The sequence below is a fragment of the Etheostoma spectabile genome, chromosome 8 (assembly GCF_008692095.1).
Source record: "Etheostoma spectabile isolate EspeVRDwgs_2016 chromosome 8, UIUC_Espe_1.0, whole genome shotgun sequence".
In the NCBI taxonomy this organism is placed as follows: domain Eukaryota; kingdom Metazoa; phylum Chordata; class Actinopteri; order Perciformes; family Percidae; genus Etheostoma; species Etheostoma spectabile.
The window spans coordinates 36191213-36214893 of record NC_045740.1 but is presented as its reverse complement, the minus strand read 5'-3'; the positions used below and the strand labels follow the sequence as shown (position 1 = coordinate 36214893).

Here is a 23681-nt window from a genome sequence, read left to right as displayed (position 1 = left end):
GTCTCAATTTGTTAAGTTAAACGTAAAAGTTAAGTCATGCAATATCCTGTCAAACACAGGGTCACCTCAGGGAACTGTTTTAGTACCTTTTCTTTTTACCATTTACAAGGCAGACTAAGCTGTCAGGTTGGTAAATTTCATTGGGTTGATCGAAAATGATGACTATCGCTACTATTAATGTGAGATAAAAGCCTTTGTTGATTATTGTGATACGCATTTCCTGGAACTTAATGTTAAGAAAATGTGGTGGAAGTTTTTTGTTTAGCAAGAGAGGAATTTTGTTGGAAGTGAGAATAAAGACAGGCTGCAAATTGAATCAAAGTTTTAGTTTTCGGTGAAGGTTTAATTGTTTTCTGCAGATAACAATCAAAAATGCCAACAACCGTTTCCACAATGCACAAAGTTACAGATTGACAAGAGTTCTGTGTGGATACAATCAGTAACACACTTCTTACATATTATTCCCCCAGAGAAAAGAATACTTTGTTTGGAAAAACAGTTTAATCTTAAATATAACAATTAATGGATCTCAGGCAGACAGTTGGATCCATTACGTCTTTCTGAATATGCCATCGTGTGTCTAGTTTCTTTACCGGTCATTCTATCTTAGCTGAAAAAGAACATTTTGTCTCTTTGGACAGGCTATGGTCTCAACCTGGGACCTGCTATGATAAACACAGCTTTAGACACCTGTTTCTGTCAGACCTTATGCCATTTGTCCTTCAAGGAAAAATGCAAAGTCATAACAAATTCAGGTGTCTCCTACAAGGAGAAGACACTGAGGACAGACACAGAAATCCTATACTCTGAGAGGTATTGGAGATCTTAATGTGAATAATTAATATGAAAATCATTGGTTTACATTACAAAAACTAAAGAATTAGTCATAGATCACAGGAGAAATAAGATCACAGCTGAGACAGTGGAAATCAAAGGTGTAGAAATAGAAAGATGAACACATACAAGTATTTGGGCATTGTTTTTAATGCCGGGCTAACATGGTCTGATCATGTTGATGGGTCTACTGTATGAGGAAGCTGCAGTCCTTTAAGGTGAATACGAATATGTACAGTCATATGTAGTGTTTGGAGTTACTGTGTGTGTGTGTGTGGGGGGGGGGGGGGCTGGGGTAACTGAGAAGGACAGGATTGATAGAGTGACTAAACGGGCTGGGAAAATGGTGGGAGGGTCAAAAACAGTGGATATTAGTACAGGTACATTCAATTTCAATTCAAGTCAATTTTATTTTTAGTATCAAGTCATTACAAGAGTTATATTGAGACACTTTACAGATAGAGTAGGTCTAGACCACACTCCAGAATTTACAAGGCCCCAACAGTTGTAGTAGTTCCCTCCAGAGCAAGCAACAGTGCGACAGTGGCGAGGAAAAACTTCCTTTTAGGCAGAAACCTCAGACAGACCCAGACTCTTGGTAGGCGGTGTCTGACGACTGGTTGGGGTTAAATGAAGAGGGGCAATAACGGTCCCAAAAAATAGTAGTTTTTAGTAGTATATGATAATCATCTGGTAAAAATGACACCGAAAATACCGGGAGGGTTATGGGGCGTAGCGGTAGGCTAAGACCTCCTGTGACACAGACTAAATGGTGTGTTCTCTCTTTAATACCTCAGGCTAAGAAACAGCAGTACAAGCCCTTTAAAGTACATTTTTATAAGTTTTTATTTTATTTTTTTGTTGTAAATATGTATGGTTACACCGTCATTTCCAATTTTTTTGGAATCAATAAATATCTATTCATCAATCTCTCTATCTATCTATCTATCTATCTATCTATCTATCTATCTATCTATCTATCTGTCTATCTATCTATCTATCTATCATGTTGTAGTGCATTTGTTGTATTGCATCCTCTAGTTTTTATGGGTATGATGGCGGGTGTGGGCACTGTAATTTCCATTTTTATGGATGAAATAAACTTGACTTGACATACCTCACTATTTTAAATATGTACGTAGTTGGTTCTGGCCCTCCCACTGCCCCTTTTTGTTTTGCACTACTTATATTTTATATTTTATTCCATGTGATATTCCTTCGTGTTGACACTAAAAAGGGGTTGCACAGGTTTTGCACATGTGTATAATGACAATAAAGGCATTCTATCTTATTGATCTATGTCGTTTGTAGGCTGTTACTGTCATTCTATGAAGAATGTTGTTTGTCAGTATATTTGTTTTATTGTATTTGTTCTCTAGTTTTATGGGTATGATGGCGGGTGTGAGCACTGTAATTTCCATTTTTATGGATGAAATAAACTTGACTTGACTTGTAGCCGTGATAAATTAGCCTGAATCTAATGGTTACTTGTTCGGGAGGAAATTAGCAAACTTGGGCTCTAAGCTGTCTCAATCTTTCAAATACATCGCCAATTTTGTACCCATGGTTTGTTAGTCTCTTGTCACGCAATTGGGCAGTTGATAACAACACACAGATGAACATCACATGGGCAAATAAATTATATTAAAGTGCAATGGTGCACATTTCATCACACATACACAGTGTGATTAGATTAAATAATCACTGATGCTATTGATTTGTAACATGTGTGTACCCCTAGAGAAGACCTTTATGTGTCAAAGTTCTCTACCGGTCATTTTATCGTAGCTGAAAAGCCAACAACCTGTGTCTTTAGATGGGACCTGTTTCTGTTTCTGTTAGACATTATGGCATTGTCCTTGGAGGAAAAATGCAAAGACTAACAGTTGTCTTCTCCTTCAGGGAGGACACACAAAGAGACATTTGAAAGTCATACACCCTGAAAAGCATTGTGAATAATCAACAATACATGCATATTATAGAAGGATATGTGAAATCAGGCTTAAATGTAATTTTTCCCATTACAAAGCTTGTTCAGAGCATTACCCTCCCTGTTAACACATGATGAGCTGGTTGGACAGGTTACATCAGTATGGGACAGTGGACAAGTACAAAATACACAGAGACAGAATGAGAGACACAGGTTGTGAAACAACTGTTACTGGTGTGGTCATGTGAAAAGTCATGTAAGAGTTACATGGCCAATAGGTGCGCTCCTCCCTTTGGGAACAACTGAAGAACCATTGGACCAGGAGAGCGCTAAGAGACGTGAACAACCAATGGGAAAAGACTACGGCCAAGTAGAATAGTGTGTTAACTGTCTGATTTAAGGAATCGGGGCCATTCTATGGAGTTCCAGGGTGGAGTAGAATGGCCCACATTCATGTGTGTCTTGTAATCCTTTTGCTTTATAACTTATGATAAATAGAGCTCCAATGACAGAGGCTGTTGGGGCTTTTGTGACTTCCTGCTACAGCACATCAATTGATTCTATGTCTATGGGTAATGCTTAAAGAGGTTAAAAAAGGTGCCATTACTCTCTTGCATTGGCAAATCATTATGACCTTTGAGACAATGAAAAGCAAAACTTGAAGATATGGCTGGTAGAACAACAATTTGTTGTTGTTTAAATTTAATTTTGCAAGTGACGGGATACTGCTACATGTTTTGCAGCCCAGTTTGTTATCTTTAAAAAGGAGCCAGCTGTTTGTGGAGTAAAAATACATGATTTGGTCCCTCGACCAACAGTCAGACCATCCATGTGTTTCGTTCCGTTATTGTTGACGTCGGTGTCATTGTCTAAGGTAACGTTGAGGCTGATAGCAGTATAATCCTCATTAACACTCACGCCAGCGTTAACGTTAGTTTGAAGCTCATGAATCCTAACTGATGTTTCTGGTTGGACTTGGACCTCCGTTGGCGTGTCTGGCTCTGGCACGCGCAGTCTTTTAGTACCTTTCTAAAGCCAGGCTAATGTAACAACTTACAAACTCGACACACTTCTTTTTAGTTTCTAGGTATTCAGCAGTGACAAATCTTTCACGGTCAGGCCGCAGACAGTTTTTTCAAACTAGCATCCGTTGAGAAGCAAGCTTCTGATAGGGTGGGCCGACTGCTTACCCTTAAGTGATTCATCAAGATCTGAGATAAGTCACATAGTGCCATCTGGGTAGTGTAGTTTATGTAACATTAGGCTCACTACTAATCCCTCTGACGCTTTCTCTGTCAGTGGTAGAGTACCGACTACCAGTGAGGAGTATTTGTACGCAACGAAAAAAAGGTCCTGGGACCCGCTACCAGGTACTTTTTTTAGTACTACCTCAGTCGAGGTTCCAAGCAAGCCGAGGCGATACCAAAAGGTGACGTGAAAACCTGCAGACCGCTGGTTGGTCGGAGAGAATCCTCACTTATGACTACGTTTTTAGCAAACAAGAGTGCGGAGTGTGTTTCCAGAACAAACCGGACATTTAAAACAAATCTAGCCGGACACCGACAGATTATCCACTCTCTGCACTATTCTCACTTTCAACTGTTCGGGCTACTAGCGGCTTCATGTCGTTTCCAATATTGCACACTGTTACTTTAAAAAAACAAACAATATATATAAGAAAAGTTTTTATTTAGCTTTTCAAGTAGCGCATCAAACCCTCCCGTACTTCCCGGTCTTCTTCCTCTGCCCCCTGTGACAGTGTCCCCCCCGGCTCTGCCGTCCCAGATACATCCCAGTCGTTGTCATAAGCCTCTCCGTGACTCTCATACAGATTATACGAAGTCCAGTAGGTCAGAGCCAGAGATCTCACCAGTCGGACATCGCCCACCGGACAGTCTGCGGCGGCGAGTTTGCAAAGCGTGAATGCTCTGAAACACAAACGGTACACAGCACACATGTTGGTGTGTAATCACGTTGCTAAAGTTCATGTACTTTATATAGCGTATAGTAAATACTGACTGCGATGCTGAACACATGCAAATGTTAGCTAACGTTACCAGGAAACTTAACTTACCCTTTTGTGTTGGCGAACAACCGTCATGTCGACGTCTGAACTCCGTCAGAATTCCCAAACTGATTTTTGGTGATTTTTGTTGCTTCCTTCAGCTTCTTTTGAAACAAAACATTTCTTCTGGCCGCAGCGAGTATGCGACGTGCTGTTGTGAGTCGCGCTGAAAATTACATCATCACGCGTTGCTATGGTGACCAGCCACGCTGAGGCTTTACTCAATCTGCAATGGAAAACGGACGAAGAATGGGCCGAGCCGAGCCGAGCCGTTACCAGCAGTGGAAAAACGCCATTTGAGCACCGTCTATGGGGGGACCCCTGCTCATCCACCAGGACTGCACACTGTTGTGTGCTGAGGCCGGTGTTTTATTACACATCTATTGGCCAGACAGGGCAGTTAAGATTACATTTGTTCCATTTATCTCTGAACTCTAAAGCTGAAGCTGGGAATGATGTCACACCCATCTTGAATGCGCTCGCTGGGTTAGTCATTGTAATCAATAGCAGTTGAAAACAATGCATCAGGCTGTTTTCTGTGCATACAAACAGCATAACAACATGTCCATAGATAGAAGTTTGAAATGATTGTGTGCACGTCTGATTCAGTGAGACACAAATAAGACAGAAGTGCTAATAACAGCATGCTACAGCTTTCACAACTGTTGACGCATCCATGTTGGATTGTGACTCGGAGTACTCATAGTTTGTCCATGTTCCGTTCTTGGAAATTCAAGGTCAGGGGGCGTGTTTGCAACTTTGAGCTCGAATTTATATAAATGCCCATGAAATATATGGGACAGCAACAACCCAACTATGCACAACTCGGTGACTCTCCTCCTGCGGAAAGGACTCAAAGTATAGATCCTTCATCTGCTACATCTCCAATATGACAGTTGCACGATTAAAGTTCTAGTCACTGTGACTCTGCTCTTTTTCCTTATGTGGAAAACAGGAAAACAAGTGAAAAGTTGTTTGCCAAAGACTCTTGTACTTTGTCCTATGTATGTACCAGAGAGAGTGGCCTCTTACTGACCTAGAGTCAGTAAAAAACAATGATCCAGATGTGGGTGACAAGTGAGGCTGATGTAACGTTCAGGCAAGACCAGTTCTGGTCATCGTATGATCTGGAGGATGGCCAATCACATTCAAGTCTCTGAAATACTATATGAGATGCTTTATGTCTCACTTGGCAGAAGACGCGTTAACTTCTGGGTTTGGTGATATCATTTTGTCACTATATCTTTTTATTGTACATTCTTCAGCCTTCAATGGGGCATTATTTCATGTGTGTTTCAGTGCTCAGAGAACATTTTCCACATCACTATTCCAGAGCAACATGGGTTTTAGATGTTAAAAGATTGTAGTGATGTAATATATGATCAAAGAGTCTGCACAGGGGGTTAATTTGAATCTAGTTGTTCCACTTCTTGCTGGGCCCTGTCACAAATAGACCTATTTTTTGGGCAGCAGAGCAAAGAGGTGCTTCTTGGACGCTTCTGGAAGACGCAGTGTGTGGGACCTTTAGTCTTTGGACCTTCAGGTGCTCCTGAACCACAGCATTCCCTTATCATGCAGCTACTTGGACTCCCCCAACTCTGGAGACACATGTACAGTTACTTGAGCACAGTGCATAGTGAGGGAGTATGACCAAACCTGTCATCTGGTAGAGACCTTTATGTTGAGTTTTCCCTTGTCTCATCACACATGTGTGTGTGCGTGCGTGCGTGCATGTGTGTTGTTAAAAAAATGTTTAAAGTTAACATGCTAATGTGGCTAAATACCAAAATGACATTACTAAGAGGTTACATATTTATTTATTATATTAAGTACAATGGTACTCATTTCAATATGTGTGTGTGTAAGCTTAATTAGATAATGAATGATGCTCTTGTTATATGGGTGTAAACTGGATCATATAATCAATAAGTGCTCTTTGCAATATGTGTAAGATCATTACCCTCCCTGTTAACACGTGATGAGCTGGTTGGACAGGTTGCATCAGTATGGGACAGTGGAAAAGTACAAAATACACAGAGACAGCATGAGAGACACAGGTTGTGAAACTGAAGTCATGTAAGAGTTACATGAATTACATGTAACTCTTACATGGAAGTCACATGACCGTGTCTGAGTGTCCCAGGGACAGTCATGGGAGTCACACGCAGAGGCGGACCTGGACAAAAAATGCAGTCTTGGCACTGTAGCCACACCAGCCCGCATTACTACGCCCATGCAGCCCCACCCACGCGCACATGCGCAGTACCTTATGTAACAGATTTAAACATTTAATGTAAGTAACAATGCTTAGGACTTTTTAAAGAGCACAAATATATAACAAATTTGCACATATCTTACTATTTTATACATTTACTGTATATAGAGTCGTCTCTGGAACTGTGCAGCTTCATTGCCCCTTTCTGTTTTGCACTACTTATATTTTATATTTGATTCCATGTGATATTCCTTCTTGTTGACACTGGAAAGGGGTTGCACAGCTTTTGAATATATGTATAAGGACAATAAAGGCATTCTATCTATCGATTTATGTCGTTTGTATGCTGTTACTGTCATTCTATAAAGAATGTTCTTCACTTTGTCTGTTTGATTGTCCGTGTTTCTCTCTTTTCCACTCTGTACATAATGTCTGTCTGGTTCTCCATATTTTCATCCGTTTTAACTGTCTCTGATTAGACATGTCTGTAATTTTCCCCGAAAAATCATATTTTTGAAAAAATTAAGTATTTGTTTTTTCATGCACTGAGAAGAGTAAAAACACATTGAAGTGCGTGTATTATGCTTTTAGGCTTTTTCTCTTTCCTTTGTTTTGTTATATATCTTCTTTGTGCTTGTAATCGGTTTACAAAGTGTAAAAGCCCAAAGTCCCCCCCCCCCCCCCCCCCCCCCAAACCATCCCCAATAGAAAACACTGTTCACAAACTGCTCCAAACAGCTCTATTGTAGTTCAGCCTTTACTTACTCACTTACCAGAGACAAACCTGCGTCACTTTGTAACACATGTAATGCTAATGTACTGTGATGCACATATGATGCTAATGGAGAACCAACCAATACACTAAGAAAACTGAACGCAAGAATAACCAAACCGCTAGGAATAAATCCCACAGGAAAGACGCAGGGATAAACACAGGAGAAACAACAACAAACGGAAAACAGGCAAAGACAGCACGGACTAAATACATAAGGTAACAAGGGTAGTATGAGCCTAGTTAGGAAGGGCATGCACAGTTATGATCTAGGCTGTTCCAGTTGGTAAGAGTCTGAGGTAAGCAGTGTGCATGGGAGGCAGTGGTGGCATCAGGGCTAGAGATTTAGATTTAGGGCTAAAAAATTCTAAAAGCTGGCCCTGATTAAAAATGAAGAAAACCTTGAACAATGATACGATAAATGCACTTTGTTCCCGTGATTATTTATTGTAGGCTTACCCTTTACAAAGTCAGTAGCTTTTTTGATACCAAACTTCATTAAAGTAACAGGTCGCGACGGACGCACGTATTCCCCCTTTTTTTTTAGTGATTTTTTGGGACATTTTGGGAAAAGATGAAAAACCTGGAAAAACCGGCCCCCCTTTCTTTGGAGCAAAGGGTTTGGCGGTAAAGCACAATCATTTTTTCCAAAATGATTAATTGAGCCCCCACCCCTGAAAATGTTTACTTTAGTTTGATAGAGGCGGAAACCTTTCATGACCCGGCTAAAACAAGCAGGGGAACATTTTTGATTTTATGACAAAGCAGCTGGTTTAAAAGGGGAAAATTTCCAGAATTTTTCTGTATGCTGTTAGAGTTTGAATGGTGAAAGCTTTAAAAAAAAAAAAATCAGAAAAACAGTAATCAACCCTTTTCCCTCCCGTTGTTTTTTTGGGTCAAAATTTTACCCCCCCTAAAAAATTTTAAAATCCGATTTTTTTTTTAACCAAAATTTTTCCCCCCAAAATCCCGGGATGGTTTCCCCACAAAGTCTCACAAGTTAAAAAAGATAATTCAACTTTTTTCCAGTATGGCCTTTTGGGAAAAAAAAATTGGTAAAAAAAAACTTTTTTAAAAAAAAAAAAATAGAGAAAAAAATTTCAAAAAAGTGACAAAAGTGAAAAAGGGCACAAAAAATGACAAAAAAAGTGGGAAAAAATGTCCCCCCCAAAAGGGCAGAGAAACAAATCTTTTAAACATTTTGGGGGGAAAAACCCACAAAAAAAAAGGACCAAAAAAATGACAAATAAAATGGGGGGAAAAACACAAAAAGGGGCGACAAAAGGGGCAACCATAAACCCCCGATTAAAAAGGTTTTTTTTTTTTTAAGTTCCAGGTGGGTGGGGGGAAAAAACAACCCAGGGTTTAAAAAGGAAACCCGAAAGGAGCCCCCGGGGTTAAAAGGGGAGGGAAATTTCAGGGAAAAAAGATGGAGGGTTGAGGCTGTTGCACCATTTAACAAGTACTTACAAACCTCTTCTCACATCCCTTGCAAAAGTAAATTTGCATAAAAATGTACTACCATGTCCTTCATTGGTTTAGTAATCATCAGCAAGGTTTGGCCTACATGTGTTTGGAGTTTCCTTGATAGAGGTTGAACATTGACCTCATTGTTTTTTGGAGCTATTTATTAACACAAGGTCAGTCTGTTGGACTATTTAACACAGGACACTGGGTCAGTTATCTGTGTGACGTCCTGTCGTATTATTTAACACTTCCCACCCAACGTAGCACAAGTACACTTTATGTTTGACAACCACTTTTTTCAGATTGTTTCAATGACATTTCCAACTGCACTTCAGTTCAATTTTATTTGAATAGTGCCAAATCACAACAACAGTGATCTCATTGTGCTTTTCATAAAAGAGCAGGTCTAGACAGTACTCTGTGATTTTATTTACAGAAACCCAACAATTCCCACCAAGAAAACCAAAAACTTCCTTTTAACCCTTGTATTGCCTTCTGAATTATGAAAATCAGCACTTTTGTTGACAACTTTTAATGAATGTTATTTAACTTTTTCAGACTTTTTTTTCCCTTTTTTTCAACACTTTTGATGCTTTTTTTTCAACATTTGTCACTTTTTTGACGTTTTTTAACACTACGTAACACCAACGTGCTAACTTCAGTTTTACGGTTATTTTTGGAATTTACGGTCAATAAACCTCATTTATAGGAAATTATACCTAATGTTTGAGTTAGAAAAGCAGAAATTAGGAATTATTTAGACCAAAATTAAAGGAATGGATGTTGATGGATAATCACAGACTGGAATATATCAACTTTTACTCAATACTATTTCAAAACCACTTCAATTCTTTTTTTCAATGCTATAAAATTTAATAAGCACACCCCATAATTGATAAAAGTAGAGATTGTGTGGAATCAATCACGTTATTTAGGGGAATTAAGAAGAACATTGATATAGGAAAACGGGTCAATTTGACCTGAGTACAACATGAGGGTTAAGAGCAGGAACCTCGAGCAGGACCATGGCTCAGGGTGGGAGGTCATCTGCCTCAACCGATTGGGGGGGGAGAGAGAGAGAGACAGAACAGAGACAGAGAAAGAGAGAGAGAACTACAGACAGAGACGAGACAGACAGACAGGGAGAGACATGAGGGTTGCAGGAAACAGTCAGCTGTTAAAGACACTCCTGGGCAGTTAAGTGCTTGGGTTTTGTTTTTTGACTTCATATATTTTTAAAAATGTCTTGTGTCGGCGATGACAATGAAGTTAACCGTTTCCTGTACGTGACTCTGACACCGCCTCAAAACGGACAACCAAGGTTGCCGACTCTTTTCCAATTAATGAAGCTAGCAGTAGCTCCAAAAGTCCCTAAAAATCCGTCATGAAGTCAAACCCCTTGGTTGCAGATTGGTAACGCCATCACCAATGATTTCCATAAGGCTTAGTGGCTTTGTAGGCTAACGGCCTTCTGCTAAGGAGAGAGACCCCATGCGGTTGGTAAAAGAGCCGTGGGCTGTGATTACTCTGAGCAGTCTTAATTGCAAATTTTCACCAATTTCTTTTTGAGGATCTAAAAAGTTCCTCAATCTAGAAAGAAAATGGCCATGTTGGCAACACTGCTGACAAGTCTGATCACTGGTTACATGAGTGTCCATCGCATGGCAACATCCAGTTGCTGTTATTCAAAACCTGCCATCCCCCATGTCTTTGATCATTCTAAGTTGTTTATGTGTGGCACGTAAAGACTGTGACTGTAAGTAACCCCACTTCATTCATGAGTCCAAGAAACACTCAGATTGTTAGATTGCAACATTAATAAGTGGATCAAAGGGAGATTCTTTTATCTTGGATCCAATAAAGTGGAAATCAATCAGGCCACAAGTTGTTTCTTGGGTTTTGCTGGTTTATTCAAACACACATGGAACAAAAGTGCCAAAGTCAAAGCACACTGTCTCATGTTCTCCAGTTCACTCTGCAGATTTTCCTCAAATCTTTGAATAAAAGGTATTATGAACCATCTCAGTCTCTCTGATCATTTTATTGATTCTTTATCGGCACCAAAGAAAATCCCCAACAGGTCTCTGTTGAGGCTTTTTAAAGCAACTGAAGACTCTGTCTATGCAATAAAATGGACCAACATCATGAAGTTTGTTCACTGCTGGCTACCAGTTAGCAGTCATACACAACTAAGGCTGTCAGTTGAATAGCATTTGGAGCTAATGTTAGCAATCAAACAATCATAGATAGCTAAAACGTTTTTGAAATGTTTCCCATCATTCTGTTATTGTTGGTAATGAGAGACGTTTATTGTTTTATTGATTTCACAAATTTCAGTATGGCAAGTTATGGCATAAACCATTTAAATCTGAGCATGCGCAACACATCTGCACTCGACTCACATCAGGTAGTGACATCGGTAAGCATTCAGTAAGGCAGGAAACTTTATAGCTAGCTAACGCCGTTTTTCCATTATATGGTACCTGCTCGACCCACCTCGTCTCTAATCGCCTTTTTTGGTTTTTCCATTACATGGTATGCTTGGCTCGGCTCAATTAGGCCATGGTGTCCCATCCGCCATTTTTCCCTTGGAGATTGATGACATTCTTGCCACCTGGGAACATCAGGGACCGTCCCCGTGATTACGTTGTTTTTCCAACTGCCAGCATTCACATGGTTGAGATGCATGTTCTTCTTTTATGTTATATTGGCATAACAACTTTTTATCACTATTAGCATTACTGCTACCAACTGTTGGGCGTAGCCTAGAGCGTGAGGTGTGTAAAATCATGGAGACCACAATAACAAAGGACACCCCAAAGCTCTTCAATTAGCCTACGCATTACTTTCCTCACTACAGTTTGTACAAGAGCTCAACATATATGCCTACCTGACTTGAATTGGTTTACTTCCTCCTGGCAATAGCACACAACTTTTTATAACTAATTTCAGTTACTCTGTTGAAACCAGTGGACGTCTACAACCTAAATCAATAGCACATTGTGGAAATTTTCTATTTTTATGAAAAGTTTCTAACCAATCAACACATTTGATTGATCGTCGGCCGTGTTTCTGTACGTCAGTTGTCAACAACGCGTCACCAAATGGGAAACTCTGTTAGCAAAATCTAGCCACAGTTTCCCACCTTTGATTTGATACATGAAGCGACGTGAATGATGACGTTTTCACTGGGAAAAATGTTTCTCCGATGCCCATGAATGCACGGTTACAAAGTGTGTTGCTTTTGATTCTCGACATGTGGTTGTTTGCCACAGCCAGAAGACAAATTTTCTTTCAAAAGAAGCTGGAGGCACCAAAAAAAGACTGTTGGCTAAACTATTTAAAAATGGCGGGTTTGCTCAGGGACACCGCCCGTCTGTCGCTAGCAATGAAAACCCAGTGATTAGTAACAATTCTCTCCGACCAATCACTAGTCTGCAGATTTATTCACGTCACCTTTTGGTATCACCTCAGCTCGCTCGGAAACTCTTGGAAGGTGGTACTAAAAAAGTACCTTTTAGCAGGTACCAGGGATTTTTTTTCACAATGGAAAAACCAAAAAAGATGAGTAGAGTCGAGGAGGTACCATGTAATGGAGAAATGCCATGAGATAGACACCTTTGTTCTTCTTCAAACCTTTTCTTGCTTTGAACCTAAACACTGCCTAAGTCACCGATGTACCACAGCATGACAAAGGCAAGAGAGAGGAGACCAGTACCCAGTAGGTCTCCGAGGGCGGTAAGGTAGGGTATGGAGTAACTGTCGGGGTCTTTACCCCTCCGCCAGAGACAGTGGACGATACAGTCAGCTAAGCACAGCAAGGAGAAGACCTAAGAGACAGACACAAGTGATAGTGTGAAACAATGACGAAGTATGCAGAGAAAAAAAAGGACCACGTCCATGTGACTCACCTGAATCAGGGAAGCAGACAAGAAGGCGACAGTCAGTAGAGGACTGGGCAAAGTGGTGCCTCCTTTCATCAGGTGAATAGTGAGTGAGAAGAGCAGCTGACCAGGGATCACCAAGAGAAGCAGAATCTGAGCAGATCGATGGTTTGCTCCTGTCATGAAAAACCTGAACGTTAGACCATGCACTTGTTGTCCTCCTGGGTCAAAATTGACCAGGTCTATTTGCCTATGTCTATTCAGACCTGGCATTAACATGCGTCTTAGGTGATCCGATCATAGGGGGACTACGGAAGAGGATTACGTCCACTGATGAAAAATGTATGTGAGTTCTGACCTTTTTCTTAGAATTCTGAGATTAAAGTCAGAATTCTGCGGAAGAAGATTGGTGCCACTGGTGAAAATTTATGTGAGTTCGGACTATATTCTCAGAATTCTGACTTTTTTCTCAGAACTCTGAATTCTGAGAATAAAGTCAGAATTCTGACTTTATTCTGAGAATTCTGAGATTAAAGTCAGAATTCTAAGAAAAAAGTCAGAACTCACAAAAATGTTGCACCAGTGGCCCTAATCCTCTTCCATAGAATTCTGACTTTAATCTCAGAATTCTGAAAATAAAGGCAGAATTCTGAGAAAAAAAGTCAAAATTCTACATTTTTCATCAATGGCCCTAATCCTCTTCGGTAGGGGACAGCTCTAACTACAGGTACATTGAGACATTCTGATCTGAACAATCAGACCACAGATATATTACAAGTGTGCCAAACATCTTGGGCCATTTGGTTTCTTCTGGAACACACCAAGGAATTGACACAGTGTGCATCCTTTCCTTCCTTATGTTAATTACCGTCAGACGAGACATGGGAGGGGCTGCCTCCCTCCGGTTAAAAACAACAATACATTTGAATGGAAATGATGTGCGTGCTTATTTGCATAAAGAGCGGGGAGTGAAGTGTTCACTGCATGCATGTGGAGTTGCATTCTAATGCCAGGTGTGAAGAGATGTCTTCTTGGGATGTGTGAAGGGGCAATGGCAAGGGCGTGTTAGGCAATGTGACAAAGCTTAGAACATGGATCGCAGATAAATACACACTAAATAAAACAAGTGAAGGGAATAATGAATGCCTATGTGATGATTTTTATTCAGTAGAGCAATATTGTGTTGCTGTCCATCAGTACTAATTATTGTCAGGCTCTTGTGCAGAGACTTTTTCCAGAAATAATCACCTGTATGAAGGCACAGGGCACTGCAAAAGACATTGAAAATCATGCCCAATGCTTATTTCTGTATTTACTTTTAATATGATTTTCTGATTTCCCGTGGCCCTCCCCTGATTGGTTCTTGGTCCCCACTGTGCCAGCTCTTTTAAACAAATCGTAGAATCGCCTCTGTGCATCTAATTGTCTTTATTTAAATGTGTTGACCATCTGATCTTTACCTGAACCAAAGAAAGTGCGACAAGGGCTGAAGCAGCCCTTACGGTCCTCAGGAACCTCCCCGGGTGAGTAATTCAAATGCAGTTTAGTAGAAATACGGCTGGACTGTATGGAGACGAGGTTTCCTCCAATACCTGTTAGAAAAGAAAAGGTGGGGGCAGGGTCAGCACTTACATTTGCATGTCATAAGTGATTTCAATAAAGCTTCCTTTAGAGTCACAAAGGGATCTAAAGGCCTAGACCTTTTTTTCAGAGACGCAGAAGTACTCTCCGAGACCTGTAAACAGACTTTCATGTTTAAAATTGATGGAATTCCACTTAAAGTCATCTTGACCTCAAAACACTAAACATGCACCAGTTGGAGCTTGTTATCCAAAGCTTTGTCTTCCTTGTCCATGACTTTAGGCACAGACATCTGATTAGCTTCTCATAAATAGACAGGACTTTTACAATAGTGTTTTCAAACCCTTTTTGTATATTTTAGCATAATTTCTACAAAGATACAGACATATATGCGTGCTTGCAATCAACCATCTTTCAAATATATTTTGTTTTCAGAGTCCATTTTCATAGAAAAGGCAAAGTTTTGGATCAGTGTGCCTTTGTCGTTACTAACCTTTTAAAAGTCAGGGTATTTTATGGTTCTAAGAAAGTAAAGATTCTTTTGAAGTGAGGGAGTGATGTTTGGATGGATCTAATGGAGATTCCAGAGATGGTGGGGAGAAGGGTGAGGCCTCAGAAAAATATAAAAACTAAACCAAGTACTGTGAGACTCAACGTAGCCTAAGGACTCATTCATTTCTCTATTTATTGGGCCAATGTTGTTGGTTTATAGACCATCTTCACAAAACATTAGTAGCCCAGAAATGCAATTATAAAAGCAATTCACCATTTATGACTGGAGCATAAACTATGATTCCTGCCAGGTTTGGATCTGACACAGTCTTGTCCAGAATAAGTCCTCCAATACTAAAAGAAACACAGACAAAAAACATAAACATAAATTGCTCCTTGTAAAAAATATGACAAGCAGTAGTCTGAATGCATGTGAATGCTTTTGCAAAGGTGTGTGAAGGCGAGTACCTGCTGATGAACATGGCTGTAATGATTGGTTCCCAGCCTGTGCGGAGCAGGATGCAACTGGCTGGGTGTTTGGACGAGATGACCACCCAAAGAGGAGTCAGGCACAACAGTAACAGAACCACCAGGTACAACACATGGGGATACAGATCTGAAGAGAAAAAGGAATCAGTCTCAAACTGGTATGGATGTGTTAGTTTCAGGATCATGAGTACCATCTGTAGGCCAAAAGGGAAAATGACATGCCCTCTGACAACCAGTCTATGTCAGATTCAAATTGGCATACCAGTGCTGTCCTTCTCTTTCTTTACCTATAAGGGAGTAGAACCAACGACTGAAGCAGGCCAGCAAAGCAAGAGTGATGAGATCTCCAAAGCTGGCGGCCATGGGTGTGGCCACGTTGTCAGGGTTGAATCCCATCCGCTTGGATCCAATGATCACTCCCACCATAATAATACCTAGAAAGGGGTTAAAGACAGTACAGGTTCTTGATACATGAGATGACATGGGATCAGTCCTGAGAGGGAAAGACCTGATAAACTTCAACCTGAATGGAACTAGAAAAACCCTAAACTCTTTCAATTTCAAACCGATTGCTCCTCGGTTTTAATTAGAAACAAAATGAAGGTGATGTTGAGGCAAAAAAGTGGAGCCTACAAGAAGAGGTATACCTTCCTGCCTATATACGTAGGCAGCCCATAATTCATATGCATCTGCCTCTGTGGGATGTGGCAAAACTGAAGAAATTGTTGTTTAATCTGAAGACATTCACACAGTGGTAAATCCTGTGCAGAATGAATTTTAAAGGCCTAGATGATCCTTGCCACACTCCCTGTTCATACTTCCCATTTCTAGAATATTTTATATCATGGAGCAGCTCAATTAACTAAAATATAATTTTCCAGGTATTAAGGAGTCTTTGCTTAGAAAACCAGTCAAAGAATAATGTTTAGGTGAAGATTGAGAGGATGTATGATGCTGGCCCAAACAGGATTTCACAGAAACACAGGGGTCAACAACTCTAAATGTATAATGTATGTGTAATGTCTGAATATGTATGAATAATTTACCTTGATCAATTAAACTTAATTATTCATACATTACACTTACACATTCAAACATTGAAGGGTGAAGCAGAGAGGGAGACACTGGGACGTCAGACGGTTTGAACAGGTGTAATGATGACGTGTGTAGGGATGTGATGCACCTGTCTAAGGACAGTGGTTCGAGGTGACGGCAGGTTACGTTCTTACCTTGCAGAAAAGAAGCCACGAAGGCGGTAGAAACACTGGTTGAAACCAGGAGCATCACATGGTGTAAGGGCATCTCTCCCTCTACTATCCAGCCCAACACGGTCGCCATCAGAGAGGCTAACAGGCCGAGCACTGTGGCTTGTAGCTGTAAAATGAGAGTGGTGGCAAGAAAGAGTCATAAGTCATGGTGGATTGCAACAGAACTGTGCAGATAAACAGGTAATAACACAGAAATGGTTTTTCATATGATAAAATCCACATTGTTACGGTAACATAGACATTATAAAAAAGTTTCTTTTCCTAAATGAAAATAACGTACAGTAATAATGTACAGTACCTGCTTAAGCGCCAGGTTCCCAACGATCAACATCCACTTTTCTCTGGCATGTTCCATTTTTCCTGAATTCACCTGACAACATCAGATATGTATAAAGTCATTAAAAGAAAAGCATTACATTTATGCTGTATACAAACGGCTGGTTGCTGTATTTAAAATGGGAGTAAATAGAGCATTTGTTTAAATAATTTTTAGCCAGATTAAACCCTAAAGGAGCATTAACAGCACCAGAACGCAGATGAATACGCCATATGAGGTTTTGGCATGTTAATGAACAATAATTATGATCATATAGGAGCATTAAGAGGACCAGAACGGGATTGACTCTAAACAAACTACAGTTCCCATTTTCATCATAAAGAGGAATATCTTCTATCCACAGCGTGGCTCATTAATGACACAGAGGAAGACGCTATATCAGGTTTTGGCGTGTTAATGAACAATAATTATGATCATGTATGATCATTATGTACTCACCTCTTCCCGGAAAACATCCTTTTAGATTATCTGATTTGTTTGACTATTGTTAGTGAATTTGTTAGTGCAAGTTCATCTGCAGCTGTGGTCTTCACAGCTCTGTGAGGAGTTTCACACGAGGACAGAAAACCCATGATGCAATGTGACAAAAAATGTAATAAGAGGTTGTTGCCCTGTCAATCCATTTTCATGCAATTCACTTTCGTCCAACTCGGTTTCCTGTCTCTGTTTTAGTGCATGTGCAATTTATAATGCGTGTAATGTTCTAAACTTTTCTAACTTATGATCTTACTAATTGTGTACAAACTATAAATAGAACAATGACATAAGGTCACTTCTTGTCTACACCAGTGTATGTGGGTGATTAGATTAAATTACCAAGTTCATATTGGTTGGTGTGTGTGTGTGTGTGTGTGTGTGTGTGTGTGTGTGTGTGTGTGTGTGTGAGTGTGTGTGTGTTGTGTGAGTGTGTGTAGGGTTTTCCCAGCTGTTTTGGGTATTGTAATGGGAAAATGACATAGACAATGATTTTCTCAGAGTAGTTATTCATTTAGTAAAGTAAGTCTTTGTTATAAGTAAACACCGTCACATATGTCTCTGAAAACACGTGATAGTTCCTAGAATGGGGCCTCTAGTGTCTAGGGACAGATAAAAATGTTGTGACTCTGTGAATCTCCACGGTGAACAAATGGCAACCAAATGCCGGCGCCTAGAAGACATGCAGAGGTCAGTTTGCCCGAACTGTAGGTTAGAAACCGAACCAATCTATGTACAGATAAATCTCTGAATTCTAAGGTAGAATGGCAGCTAGAGTCATTTTCTGACGTACTGGACAGATGCACGGGGACAGCTCTGTCTCCAAGAAGTCTGAAGAATAAGATGAGGTGTTTTATTTAAGATTAGGTTTTTTTCCAAACATGGTATGGTTTCTGTTGGGGCAAAAGGGGATATAAGGAGTTGTCGGGTGTTACGCGGGACACAGAACTGTGGGGTCACCTTGTCACTCTGTTACTCTGTTTCATTGTGCAGTACAGTTCTTGTAATTTTTTGATTGTTCTCTCGAGAAAATGATTAAACTCTTCCACCGAATATCTAAACTTTTAATCCAGTTTGCAGCCTGTCTTTATTTTGTTTCAACGAGGTCTAACACCAAGGGTCACAACACAACTGCAGACAACAAATTGACAAAATGAGACACAACAGGACTACAAAGAGACAAATTCCAACAGAGAGACACATATTGTATGGGGAATTGATATTTTTAATGCTATTTTTAACTAAAAACTTAACATTTCCTTGAGGAAGGACGCCTAAACCCCCTCGCCAAATACGCACATTTAAGTCTTCCACAAAGCTAGGAAAAACACTGTACACGCACGTGTGTGTGTGCGTATATGTGTGTGTGTGTGTGTGGGGGGGGGGGGGGTTAACATGCACACATACTCACAGCAGTCGAGAGTCTCGAGGCCAGAGTCATTTCCAGGTTTCCTTTCATGCCTAATATTGCCGTCACCAGGATGAAGAGCTCGGCGACTTCTTGGAACACGACCCAGTTCTGCCATGAAAACACAATCGGACACTTCATATAGAAGATGAACCCCCAGTCAAAACCAACACAACAAACACACAATGGTTCCATCTTTGTTTTCAGCCAAGGTGAAGTTTACAACAACTTTGTAATTCAAAATTAGTTGTTAAAAGTTGTTCCGATCTCCTTCATTCAGCTTCTGAGGCTTTTGGAATGACAAGAAATAATGACCTCAAATAAAAGGTACAGTTTATACCGTTTACATGTCCTCTTTGTCTTTATTTTCCTCACCTGAACAACTTCTAGCAGCACCCCAGCCGACACAGTCCCGAGCCCGGCCAGAAGAAATGGCACCAGGATCTGAAGCACCATGGAACAGACTGACTCAGCAGGTGCACCAGCGCCACCTGCATCCTTTGCGCTCACAGATCCACTAAACCTTGACCTACCACAGAGTTCATTCGGGAGCAAAAGGTCCGTCTCAGTGTAATCCTGTTGCTCATGATGGAGACTGGTGTTAACTGGTGAAATATGCCCATTAGAGCTAACATGTTGGGGACCTCCAGAGTGTTGAGATGTAGACAGGTTGGATCCGTACTGTTGGCTGGTGCCTCTGCCCACAGAGCCACTTCGGGGCTGTGGCTGAACTTGTGACTGCAGGACAACCATGCTGTAAATCCGGCAGGATTGTTATTATTCCTCCTGCTACGGGCTCTGGAGAAACAGTGGCGCCTGTACTGGTAACAAACAGTTGGCCTAAAAGAAAAATGAGCAATGGCAAAAAGAATTAAAACCATAGCAATAAAGAATTGGTGGATGCATAGCAGTAAAACAATACAAAAAGGAGAAAAGTAAAGTCAAAAACGCAGCATTTAGTTAAACAGTCTAGTACTGTGATATTATGTGACTTATTTCCCTTCCATGAAAAATCAACTGTGTGACTGGCATTTGGAACGCTTGGCTGTCACACAGGCTTTCTCAGAGTCATCTGATTGCATAGACTGCCTGCATTATCATTCTTCATGCCTGTTCCCGTAAGCAACACTGAGGCTGCATTGTCTGACTTAGTCCTAAGAAATGGACTTCCAGCCGCTGAAGGTATCAAGGTTAACGACAGCCGAGCTTATCAAGCTGTGAGTGAGGAATTGTTTAAAATGTATGAGTGAATTAAAGCTGCAAGCAGCGTTGAACGGGCCCTCGATCCTCGTGGGTTACCAGCAGACACCGCTCCTTCCAACCGTGCATTGTGTCTGCACTCAGACACTACAAATCGTCGCCAATGAAAAGGGAGCTCCCTGCTGAGTTGTATGATACCTCACACAAGACTCTACGTCATACAGTTAATTAGCTGTGAATGGGGTGTGGCTAAAACATAGTGGGCGGGGCATATCATGAAATAAACGGGAACTCTCCGCAGAGTTTAATGACACCTCACACAGGACTCCACCTTAGACGGTTCTGGACCCGTGAAAGAGGGCGTGGTGAAAGTATAGGGGCCGGCTCAGTATCACAAGACCACACATTCTATGTTTCAGGTAAATCAGATGATGTTTGTCATATAAGGCTGATTTCCTGTTGCCAGTGGTGGGGCGATAAGACCAAAAGTCAATATTGACCTGTAGATATCCTCAGGCCTGGACTCTTGTTGATTGTGGGAAATTTCAATTATACACGATAAGATACACTGCAGTTACAGCCGCTGAAAGCAGTGATGAACGGGCCCTCGCCCCTCCCAGCGTGTCGGGGGTACTGGCGGATGCTGCCCCTTGCAAAGGTCCATTATTTGTTAAAGGGGGCTTGGCTTAAGCATATGGGGCGGGGCAAACAGTTACTAATTAAAAAGGAACTATTTGCTGAGTTCAATGATACCTCTCACAAGAGTTTACCTTAAATGGTTCACAAGTTATGAAAGGGGGCGTGGTCAGTGTGCATGGGTGTGGCTAGAGTATAGGGGGCAGCTCAATATCACATGTAGACCACACATTCCCAGTTTCATGTAAATCGGAATAACTTTTACAACCGTTCCGGTTTCGACAGCCACCTACAGGAAGTTGGTTCTCTATAACTTGCACATTGTTATCAAAATTCTTTTGATAGCTTTTTGTCATGAGGGTACACTGAGTCAATAAGCAGGTTTCTGTGCAGATAGGATTCACGGCCCAGGAGGAGTTAGACAAAGTAGGTTTTCCATTTATTGCAAAAAAAAATTAAACAGCGCCATCTAACGGCCAATTCACTCAAATTTTGGCAACGCTCAACCCCCTACGGGGAACAACTTCGTCAAGTTTCGTCATCATCGGAATACTGTCGCAAGATACACAACTTCCAAGTTGGTCCCCCCTAACTTTCACATATTTTAAAATTAATCAAAATTAATTTGTCAAATCTTTGACATCAGGGTCCAGTATCGTGATATTTTATTTTGCAATATTGTATTGATTTTCAAAAACGCCATTTAGATTAATTTTTTTTAACCTTTGTGTTGTCTTCCCGTTGACCTGCAACTTTGTGTTTTTCCGGGTTGAAATTTCAACATTTTGTTCTTTTTCTACACTTTTCTCAATGTTTTTGTTAATTTTTTCAGTGTTTTTAATGTTTTTTGGCACTTTTTTCCGGGTTTTTTTGGTTACTTTTTCAGCGTTTGAAAAAAGAACGTTTTTGTTGCTTTTTTTATTGCTTTTTTTCAACATTTGTCACTTTTTTCAACGTTCTTTTCTGATATAGAAAGTTTTTGTAAACCGGTTTGACCCGAGGACAACAGGGTTAATTCTTATTCTTTTTTTTAGACTACGAGCAAAACTATTGGTTCACGTTTCCATTGTGTTTAAACCCACTACTGCTGGATGGCTATGCTGAGGGCTTCATTTGAGCCGGAACACTCCGGAACATGTTCCAACACCTCCAACGTTAGATCCCGAACCTCCTGTGTCACTAAGAAAAATTAATCGCCTAAATGACAAAAATATATTCCTGTATGTGTAGTGTTCAATGTTGTTACCTGTCTAATTAGTCTTTATTCCCCATTGAAGTTCCACAAAATCTTGTGTTTGTATTTTTGATGCGTTTTGAGGTGAATTTTCTAGATGTATTGGTAAATCCCAATATATCGCCTTACACACTGTATCGAAATATATTGTAATATATTGAATTGTGACCCATGTATTGTGATATGTATCGTATGGCCAGATTCTTGCCAATACACAGTCCTAATAAATTAGAGGTTAAACTGCTTAGTTTGTAAGTTTGACGGAAATACATCATTTTATCATGATGTATTCATAGTCAAGCAACTTCTAATCATCAAATCTTCATGGTCAGAATTGCTGGCCCCTTATTTTGCAAGGACCACGTGTTGTAAGCCAAAAATGTATTAAATCAATCAAGTGCTCAATTTTAGAAGAAGTAGTGAACCCATAAAACTGCAGATGCACAAGAATATCTAAAGGAAAGTCAATCAAACAAACACTGTATAATATATAAAAGGATTTCTTCTGATTTCTTAAACTGTAATCATCTCCAAGATCTGGATCAAAGGGTTAATGGCAAAAAAGAAAATGTTTTAATTCTCATTTAACATCAGTTTGTAATGCATAGTTTCTCTTGGATTGCTTGGTCTCTCCAACAATCCAAAAGAAACAACGTGTCAAAATGTGTATTTGTATGTATTTCAAATTGAAAGTCGGATCAACATTTGGTATAGTTAGGAGTAGAATATAAAAAAGTGCCTTACCCTTCATGGGAAACCGTAGAAAAAGAAGCAGCATCTATTCTCACACTCCTGACGCGGTCCAGTTTGGAGAAAATATTCCTAACACTCTAACCACTCTAACACTGCTGACTGGAATTCTTCCTTGTGGCCTCTGTCGGTCTCTGAATTGTGTGCTGAGTCTTCAGTGGGATATTACCCTAGCTCTCCCCTACACACACACCCTCACACACACTCGCGGATGAGACAAGGGAAGAATTAGGTAACATAAAGGTCACTACCATGTCACAGGTTGAGTTCTATTTGGCCATACTCATTAAGCCAGTCATGTGCTCAAGTAAATGTACGTGTGTCTCCAGAGTTGGGGGAGGCCAAGCAGCTGCATGATAAGGGAATGATGTGTTTCGGGACCACCTGAAGGTCCAAAGACTAACACCTTGTTGTCAAACACATACACTAACAGATAGGTTGTTCTATTCCCCAGACAGAGATCGAGTGAACTGAGCAATCACGGCCACTCAAGACAACGCTTGAGATTCCACCGGTTGTGACGCAGCGCCTTCCAGAAGCGTCCAAGAAGCGGATCTCAAACTCTGTAGCACTAAAATGACGTGCTTGGGATTATTTGTGCATTGCAGTGTCTCGGTCTCCCCAACAGAGGGTTGGGGGGTGTTG

At 40.5% G+C, this 23681-nt stretch overlaps 1 protein-coding gene and 2 long non-coding RNA genes across 3 annotated transcripts; 1 reads left to right on the top strand and 2 right to left on the bottom strand.

Moving 5' to 3' along the window:
* The first annotated feature begins 233 nt into the window (after positions 1 to 233).
* On the top strand, positions 234 to 21772 carry LOC116694311 (uncharacterized). The gene is made up of 4 exons (XR_004333105.1): positions 234 to 243; positions 4966 to 4968; positions 9554 to 9563; positions 21706 to 21772. It is a non-coding gene; the product is annotated as an uncharacterized LOC116694311 (long non-coding RNA).
* LOC116694310 (uncharacterized) lies at positions 4437 to 5159 on the bottom strand. Its single transcript, XR_004333104.1, has 2 exons — positions 4839 to 5159; positions 4437 to 4692 (listed from the first exon to the last, which is right to left on the bottom strand). It is a non-coding gene; the product is annotated as an uncharacterized LOC116694310 (long non-coding RNA).
* On the bottom strand, positions 11163 to 23609 carry LOC116694308 (solute carrier family 41 member 2). The gene is made up of 13 exons (XM_032523969.1): positions 23443 to 23609; positions 23031 to 23217; positions 19592 to 20056; positions 19220 to 19327; positions 17296 to 17367; positions 16959 to 17103; positions 16017 to 16163; positions 15709 to 15856; positions 15515 to 15594; positions 14628 to 14759; positions 13195 to 13343; positions 12891 to 13113; positions 11163 to 11742 (listed from the first exon to the last, which is right to left on the bottom strand). The coding sequence occupies exons 3-12, from the start codon at positions 19967 to 19969 to the stop codon at positions 12937 to 12939; spliced, it is 1536 nt and encodes a 511-aa protein (XP_032379860.1). The 5' UTR covers positions 19970 to 20056; positions 23031 to 23217; positions 23443 to 23609; the 3' UTR covers positions 11163 to 11742; positions 12891 to 12936.
* Positions 23610 to 23681: the final 72 nt, after the last annotated feature.

What these genes read in the sequence shown, in the direction of transcription:
- LOC116694308 (XM_032523969.1), bottom strand. Translation starts at nt 19,969, where the DNA reads ATGGTTGTCCTGCAGTCACAAGTTCAGCCACAGCCCCGAAGTGGCTCT. An exon ending in CGTGGCTTCTTTTCTGCAAG is followed by an intron (nt 16,164 to 16,958) that starts GTAAGAACGTAA and finishes ACCCCTTTCTAG; the next exon opens with GTATTATTATGGTGGGAGTG. An exon ending in TCGCACTTTCTTTGGTTCAG is followed by an intron (nt 13,344 to 14,627) that starts GTAAAGATCAGA and finishes TTTTCATGACAG; the next exon opens with GAGCAAACCATCGATCTGCT.